General features: G+C 38.8%; 1 protein-coding gene across 23 annotated transcripts; it reads left to right on the forward strand.

Moving 5' to 3' along the window:
- The first annotated feature begins 2,010 nt into the window (after positions 1–2,010).
- Positions 2,011–8,869, forward strand: LOC107268419 (single-pass membrane and coiled-coil domain-containing protein 4 homolog). Of its 23 annotated transcripts, XR_003059888.1 has the most exons (10): positions 2,011–2,416; positions 2,476–2,514; positions 3,167–3,318; positions 3,764–4,639; positions 4,752–4,862; positions 5,061–5,201; positions 5,316–5,582; positions 5,663–5,748; positions 8,426–8,566; positions 8,652–8,869. XR_003059888.1 is itself a non-coding variant. In XM_025085717.1 (7 exons), the coding sequence occupies exon 1, from the start codon at positions 3,771–3,773 to the stop codon at positions 3,948–3,950; it is 180 nt and encodes a 59-aa protein (XP_024941485.1). In that variant the 5' UTR covers positions 3,764–3,770; the 3' UTR covers positions 3,951–4,639; positions 4,752–4,862; positions 5,061–5,201; positions 5,316–5,582; positions 5,663–5,748; positions 8,426–8,566; positions 8,652–8,869. The 23 variants fall into 23 exon arrangements, 1 of the variants encoding a protein (XP_024941485.1); XR_003059887.1 differs by lacking the exon at positions 2,476–2,514 and having other exon boundaries at positions 2,014–2,416; XR_003059886.1 differs by lacking the exons at positions 2,011–2,416; positions 2,476–2,514 and adding an exon at positions 2,867–3,089.
- The last annotated feature ends 273 nt before the right edge of the window (positions 8,870–9,142 follow it).

Here is a 9,142-nt window from a genome sequence, read left to right on the forward strand (position 1 = left end):
CGACTGAGCACCACTACCGACCCCTATGGCATAGCGCCCATCGTCAGTTTGCGCATAATTATATTTCCGCGAGTTGGAAATCCAGGGACGCTTGGTGCACCCTCGCGCGAGAACGAATGGAACTCTTCGTAGGACCGAGATGTATAAATTGTCCACAAGAGATGATGGAAATTAGTAATTGTCGCGATGACATATTCGAAACTGGCGCGTGGCAAAGGCGCTGGGTTGAAGGATTCGTCCGCAGGGCGAATCGCCGCCTATTAGCCTAAAGGGAGGGGGTGCTATCCTTCACACGAAGACAAAGCGCGTGCAGATCGAGAATCTGGCTTGGACACGCGACGGCGATAGACGTTTGATTTGTATTGTGAGTACGCGAGTGCACTGAGTGTCATTGGGTTGACGATTTGGTTTTCTGGGATTACGCGACCAGGGAACACCACGGTAAGCGAGTCTAACTGACTTTTGTGAGCGAGGTAACTTCGTGCGAATCGTGGTGCCGGATTTTGTTGTTTTCGTAAGTTTTGACTGCGCGTGTAACGAACACGCGGAGGGACAATCCCTCACCCCGAATAAGACCACGGCACGAAGGTCCGTCGACCGGCAGGGTTCACGGTTTGGAATTTTGTTTGAGATTAATCATTGAATTAGAATTTTGTAATGTCTCCGAATTGTTTCGTGTTGTTCCGCCCGCAAGGAACTTGTACTTTCGATTTTGTATCGCGTAGACCGCGCGCAGGTCCTTGACGGTCGGTTGTCATATTTTGGTAAACGCGGATTAGCCGTATTACGACTTTGGCTTTGAATTCGTACGGTACGCGAAGTACCCGTTACTATCTTGTGATTGTACTTTGGTTTTGTCTTTTCGATTTATATTAATTACTATTTCTTTTGTAAATAATTACTTCGGTATTGTAAGAGATCGTCGCGCTTCGCGCCGCCGATTTTATTTAATAAACCGAACCTTCCTTGAATATTAGAGATCGAAGTGTCCGAATGATTTTGTATGTCGCGTGATCGTCTGACCCATCCGACCTATTGTTCCGAATTCCACCGCCTCCCCATAGCTGAGTTAGCCAACATAGGCACGCAAAGAGGAACCGTAGAAACTGATACGTGGTTCCCGTTTTGGAACCTGGCGTCCAACAATACCTTAGGTATTTCGAGAGTGAAATTTGTTAGCCCCTGGGTTGCCTGGAACGCGTAGGAATCGCGTAAGTTGTGCGCCGGTCGGTCTTGCATTTTCCGGTGAGGTCGATCGCGTAAAAATACGTCACAATATATATTAAATATATTTATTAAGTTGTTTAGGTTAGAAGCGTGTTTATTTGCAAACGGAAATTACTTGTAAATATATGCCTGCTTACTTCACATGTATTTATTATGCTATATTCACGTCAGTACAAATGTAACGCTCCGAGCGCCCAATTCCGCGGGATGCTTGAAAATCCCACTCGATGTTCCTTGCTGCTAGGTTCCGTTGGTAAAGAGTGGAAACTCACCTTGCGAATTTAGAAGGATATTTACGAAATAAAAGTGAATATTAAGATATAAACATATATATATCAACTGCGATCTGCTCTGATCGGAGGTCGATACACAAGTCTTTATTTCAAACTCAAAACTCCTGGGACTCAACCCCGGAGTCTTTACAAAGATTCTCCTACCAACATAGTTTTAACCAATCAAGTGCGAGTTCAGAAGGAACAAGAGAAGAAGACTGTGTGCTTATACTAGCCGTTTCTGACGGTCAATTCTTCGAAGAAAGGGCCAACCGTCTCCATTTCAATCATTGGCACTTGACTTGTTGGCATTAAACACTCTTAACGTAAATCAAAAGGTGTAAATAAACATAACTAGGCTAGACGCCTTTTAAATAACAGAAGGAATACAGGTCTGATATTCATAACTAAAAGAACGTCTATTATAAGGTTTATAATATAATTTCTTAAATAATTACAACGTCACCACTTGCATATATCGATTTTCTCAGAGTTATCCCTTTATAACTGAATCTCTTAATAATAGTGTCTTTGATTAAACATATACTATATTTGTCGTTTGAATAATCTCGGGTTTTGATATCGCTAAAACGTATACCCACTATAGCCGGATTCCTGAACTATATCGAACGTTGTTGCATACGTCACACAAAAGAGAAACTAGCGACGCTAGTGGTACAGAAAGAAAACGTAGGGTGGACGATATTGGTAGCAGGTTCTGTCAATTTTCCCATTTGAGTTCGTGCTCCTTGTGTAGTCTCCATGTTCAGTGGGTTTAATTATTACCGATCTAAGGGAATTGGTGGAGGGTGCCCGTAGCCCAGTGGATAGGGTAGCGGATTCACGACCGAAAAGGTTGGAGGTTAGCGCCCAGCTTCCAGCGGCATTCACCAATATGTTTTTATATGAAAATTTAAGTGAGTATTTATACGGATTTCGCCCAACACTGTTTGGATTCGGTGTATAAACTTTGTAGGTCCCCTCACGCTGAGTTGAATAAGGCCCGTCTCGCAAGGTATATCGCCATCTATTGTCGAACTTCCAACATTGATTATTAGGACCAGTTACTGGCACATGTCCCCCATTGGGGATACAGCCATAAGGAATGGAAGGAAGGAAGGGAATTGGTTATCGCCATCTATTGTCGAACTTCCAACTTCACCAATATGTTTTTATATGAAAATTTAAGTGAGTATTTATACGGATTTCGCCCAACACTGTTTGGATTCGGTGTATAAACTTTGTAGGTCCCCTCACGCTGAGTTGAATAAGGCCCGTCTCGCAAGGTATATCGCCATCTATTGTCGAACTTCCAACATTGATTATTAGGACCAGTTACTGGCACATGTCCCCCATTGGGGATACAGCCATAAGGAATGGAAGGAAGGAAGGGAATTGGTGAATCACAAATGATAGAAATAGAAATGTTTGTGATTTGTCGATTTCCTTAGATCAGTATAAACTAAATGGGAATAAAAACCGCCGCGTAAACGTTGTCAATTATTACATTTTCATATACTGGATTTACTAAGGGTCGTGGGGATTAACAAATCATGTGCAACATTTGAGAAAAATACACGAACGTCATTGGTTAATTCTTTCTAAATCCAGTAGATGAAAACATAATCAATCTTTAATAACGTAACGTTTGTTTACTTTATTTTTAGAATAGCCGTGTATTTGATCATCGGCGTAGTGTAATCAGCTGTCGAGAAGCGGAAGCGAACACCATGGTTTGCTACGTGTCGAATGTGTAACAATTTGTGACATTAACGGTATCGTTCAAAGATTATATTACAATCTATTCATTGTTTATAAGGTACGGCTTTTTCAAATAATTAACATTTAATACTGATGAAGTATGCATCCGTTATATATTTTCTATGTATAGGAACTGATTAAATGATTCATTTATAAGCAGATAATATGAATATTAGTGGTGGTCAATTATTAATTTTGTTACACGAAATATAATTGTTATATAAATAAATGGCTATTTAGAAGAATTTGTTTAAAATATTACCGAAAAGTAATTAATTTTAAAAAATCCCACTAATATTTACAATATATCAGTTCTGTCTATTTAATCTTTTGTTATTCATAATATCAAGTAAAAGAATAATTTTTTGTATATGATAAAGCTTATTACTTTAACTAGTAAGTATACTTAACATGGATGTTATTAAATTAAGATCATGCGACTAAATATGTAAATGTATAGATTTTGCAATTATTTATTTATAAATTCTTTTATATACTTGTAGTACAGCAATGCGGCAGCTGAAGGGAAAGACCAAAGAAACCAAGAAGCAAAAGAAGGAACGCAAAAAGGAATTTCTTGAAAACAAGCAACGAATTTTTACTGTTGTATTACCAACAATGACTGCAATTGTTTTAATCATTGCAACATATGTTTTCTTTAAAACACGTCCAAAAGTGGTGGAATACTAATATCCTTGAAATTGCAAATTAATTTGTTAACTTTCTGGGTGGTTATTTTAAGAAAGATATATTTAAATATTATTACTATGTTATGTAAAAAATAGAATGTACCATGTAGGACACAACCATTTTTCTAAGGCAATTGAATGTTCTATATGTGTGCATCAATAGTTTTGAAATCTGTGTAAAGTACTATAATAATATTACATTAAAAATGGATGGTTACTATGAATTAGTTATTTTTACAAGAATTTTACAAAAAATGTTCAAGACATGATATCAGTTAACAAGCTATTTCAAAGACTATATAAAATTAAACATTCAATTTGAATATATGATTATTTTCCTATGACTATAAGTGTTACTGAATAAAAAGATTTTGTGTTATAATTTAGGGCAGAGCACTTTCTTGCAAACAAAAAACATTCATTTTCTATCAAGCAAACAAACGCGCGTGGACATAAAAAATATAATACTTCTAGGGTACGTTTCATTTAACGCACGGACGCTCACGACTTCAGCCGTTCCACTAGTCTGTGAACGTCGCAAGCGTTACGGGCTACAGTCTTAAGTGGAACGCCTTGGAGGCAACTGAAGCTAATGCAACATGGCTGCTATTAAGTTAAAGCGTCAACAACAATTGTGAATCCCATTGAAATTGCTGTTGCATTTCTGCTTCGTCGAAAAAGAGTCAATGGGTATGTTCAGCAGAAACACCGCTGAGGGAGCAAATACATTTGATTGGTCAAATCTCACAACTGTTTCAAGATTAACGATCAAATGACCAATCAAATGTACTTGTTCCCTCAGCGGTGTTTCTGTTGAACATACCCAATGAGTCTGAAAGTTCATTAAGTTTCAACGAGGAATGAGAAGCTTTGCGAATGCGAGGAAGATGAGAACTTCGTCTACGAGTTAGAGGTTACGTACATGTCCGCAGTTACGTGGACGACGAGTTCAAAAGTCATTTTAGATTAGTGAGCATTAATAAATGTTGCTTTATCCAAATTTTTAATGCCAATATCACTGGGTCTCTGTTGAATGCATTATATTTTCAATCACATTTACACTTTCGAAATCAAAAAAATTGACGTTTTTACACCTTTCCTCTGTTTGCAGAATGTCAAAGGCTACATTTGAATATCTTCTCAGCATCATTGAAGAAGATATAACCAGGAAAATGAAAAGCTGCCCAACTGTCCCTGCTCACTAGCAGGTAATGATAGCCCTTTGAAAAATGGCTACTATGGACTCGTACAGGTAATGGACAAGTATAGGAAATAATAGTATTAATTAATTATTGGTGCTCTTATTTTCATGTTATCTTTATGTATATTGCAATACGAGTCATATTTTTCAATGAATTTCTTATAGATCTATTTGTGATCGGTTTAATGTTGGGAGGGCTACAGGTCTTTGAGCTGTGCAAAGAGTCACTCATGCTCTGTTCAGATGGTCAGCAAAATTCATTCAATAGCTTACTGATAATAGAGTTTTTTAAGTAATGCAAAGATTTAAAAAAGCTAGCGAATTTCCAAAAACTATGGAGCCATTAATGCTACCTACATTTGTATTGATGCTCCAAAGGGAAACACAGCAGATTATATTAATCTTAAAGGTTTTTATTACATTCAATTGCAGGTAACCATCATTCAAATATGTTAATCATAAGTATAGTATGTTGTAAACCTTCACATATATTTGTTCATATTTATTCACAGTTGGTGTGTGACTGTGACGTGCAGGGCATTATTACACGTCTAGCAAAGTTAATCTCTCGCGTTACGCATGGAAGTTTATTTTTAGGGTAAGTTCTCGACTACCCTCCGATACAGGATCGATGCTTTAGATTGCCGTTAGGATGAGGAATCGGTGTATAGTCTATTTTATTAGAAGATCCGAAGTTACCCTTGAACTGATGCGAATATATTGTTACAACCAAATTTTGTTGAGTCAATATATTGTGATGTCACCTTCGCTCTCACTCTCGCTCATTCATACTCACTCGCAGGTACGCTATCAGCATGTAACTATAGACGCCGTCACAGTCTTGATGTTCGCACTCTGTCCTTTTCACAGGAATCGGGTTATCAATCTTTTATATTAACCCCTTGCACTATTTTGACGAGTCTGACTCGTGATGAAAATTTTAGGCCAAACATGGATGTCACGAGTCTGATTCGTTGTTCAGTTCCAGACCAAACATGAATACTGATTCGTGGTCTTAGTTTGGACCAAATTATATTATTATAATTAATCAGAATTTGTTTTCATCTTATGTAATAATTAAAGTATTTTTTAAAAGTTTTTGATTCAAATTCATTTGAATTTCACAAGAGTTCCATCGCGTGAAGTAAATACGGGCACGACTACCTTGCGCTCGGTCGTAAGAATAGGTATCAAGTTTCGGCACGCGCGCTCCACCGCTCGCCTTCCACCACGACAATCGAGGCAGCCGCGTTTGGCCTGACTTTTCCCGAGGTTCCGAATAGTGCAAGGGGTTAACACTTAAACTACACGACAATATTGTTCGTGGCGGAATCAATGAACTTATAACTATTCACACATTGAATGATAACGCTAAGCGTGCAACTCTTTGGGCTCGATACGACTTTATCGACTTATAGACGGCGATATGTAACAGAACGCAGAACTCCCGTGAGAATGATAGCCACTGCGCGATGCAATTGTGAGGAGCTACTCTAGATCGAACTATGCGTTCTGGTGTGTATCTGCAGACTGATTTGTTCTCGCTGATCCATCCTACTTTCCCCTGAAAGTTGGTGGACAGACAGCGGGACAAATCTTACCAATTCAGCGGTTTTACCCGCACGAGTAAATTCTGGAATTTTTGGTTCACACGTTCTAGGCACATTCGCGGTGCGATAAGACCGGAAATCAGTTTCCTCACATAGTGCCACGTTTCGCATTTCTGGATTTGCGAAATTCCTTTGTTATGCAACTGTCTTAATAATATTCTTTTCTTATTTGCATACGCGAGGAAAGAAATGTTGAGTCCAAAGGCACGGCACGTGACAGCATCCCCCTCCCCCTCCCAAGTATTAACATCCTCATCGATACGGTCGTCTTTGACGATCACTCTAACGAGAGCCCCCAATAAGGGTAGTGGAGTGCCATGACTAACAAGGAACCTTTGGTAGGTGTCCGCCTTCAATTTTCTTCGTTTTCACATATGTTGTAGTACTCGATAAACTGGGCGACATGTATTTTTTCTTATTGGTGCAAATTGGGTATTTAGAGGGTGAAAACTGCCCCCGAAAATTGTGGTACTAAACACTCATTTAACCCTTTGCGCTCGAGCGGCGACTACCACTCGCCACGATGTTACACGCGGCAACTCGAATGGCACGTGAGAGGCGACAGCGTTTGCTTAAGCTAGATTTCTTTATCTTCAGTTGATAGAAGCACAGTATCGGTTTGTGAATAGGTTCCTTAGCTTTTTATGTCCTTTCATAGGAAGTGTAAATTATACTATACGTTATTTCAGTTTCGACGACCGTAGCAAGTACATCACAAGGTTTTTCACTCATTTTAATCACTCATTTAAAGTTTTGAGACCCTATAAAAATGGAAAATAGCAACCTACTATTGCGATACTTGTCCGGATAAACCAAGGATGCACCTTGGAGAATGTTTTATGAAATATCACGAAACGCAACTACAGAACTTCAACTTAGAAAATTATATTTTTCAAAATGTAAATAAAGATACTATATTAAAATATAACGTTTTCGTATGTTAATGTGTATATAAATTCATTTTATGCTATCTGTAAGACATTCGTAATATATGCGCAAAATCGTCTCGAGTTGCTGCTCCGCCCGACCGAAAAGGTCGTCAAGCGCAAAGGGTTAATTATTTCCCATATAACTCACAATGAAACCAACTGGAAAAATTTCCTCACAATGAGATATCAAAAATGTGATTTTCTCAAATTTGTCGAATAAGTTTCTTGGGGGTCAACTATCCCCAAAATTATTTGTTATTATAGAAAAAATTGCTAAGCAGGAGTTAATTCGAGCTAAAATATTTGGAAAAAATTTATGTTGCTCGCGATAATTAAATAAAGTTTACGTGTTATTGCATTTTTACGAAAAATTATTTTCTAGTGGGTAACCACCTCGAAGTACCTTTTATTGTTTCTTTTAAATAAAATAGTTTTTGCGAACAAAACCAACTAGAGAAATTTTCTCATAGTGAGACATGAGAAATGAGATTTTCTCAGATTTGTCAAAAAATTGTTATGTGTGAAATAATTAAATGGGTGTTTAGTACTACAATTTTCGGGGACGATTTTCACCCCCCGAAAATCCAATTTGAGCCGATAAGAAAAAATACGTGTCGCTTAGCTTATCGAGTATTACAACATATGTGAAAACGAAGAAAATCTGAGGGGGACACCTCCCAAAGGTTCCTAGTAAGTACTTACAATATGAAAATTCTAATGTGGTAATCTATCTTAGGGGTCTCATGTCCCTGGTTCCTGAATCTTACAAGTTGACTTGCGAGCAATGTATGATGTGTTGGTACTTCCGGCGGACGACGGAGTCTGCGGAGCGTTTTTCTACGTGGGTCCGCCCTCCTTGATGTTGAAGGTGTGGTTGGTAAGTTTTCCACTATTACACTTTGTTAAACAATATCGACAATGTCCCAGAAAGTTTTGTTCAACATTGTTTCTAATGTTCTTAGAAGACGGGGAAAATTTTAATTCCGTCCTGTTCGCGTCATCGTCCGAGAATGCGGACAATCAACCAAGTGCAGGCGATCTGCGAGCGCCGACAGATGCTGCGAGTGATGACCGACGTCATCTGGGCGCATAACAATGCAGAGGACGACCCCCTTGGGCTGGGCCGATTATTCTTGATTTAGTGGAAAAATAAAGAGCAATAGTTTTCGTGGCTACATAATTCGTTCATCCTTGGTATACAATATACGTTTCCTGTAAGTAGTGTTACGATATCGTGCGAGCGTTTGCTTAACATATATCAACCTGGGCATCTTGACGGGGAAGTATTCCAGTGGCGGACGGTCCAGTCAATATCGGTGAGGGCCCGGTTTCAGGTTCTCTTGTGTCAGCTGTGTGGTTCCTAAATTGACGTTGCAAATTTGGTAACAATGACCAGTACGTTTACCAGATAGGGGCATTGCATTCTCTTCTGACGCGTTGTGTTTCCGAGGTG

Source organism: Cephus cinctus, unplaced genomic scaffold (assembly GCF_000341935.2).
Source record: "Cephus cinctus unplaced genomic scaffold, Ccin1 Ccin1_scaffold0548, whole genome shotgun sequence".
Lineage (NCBI taxonomy): Eukaryota > Metazoa > Arthropoda > Insecta > Hymenoptera > Cephidae > Cephus > Cephus cinctus.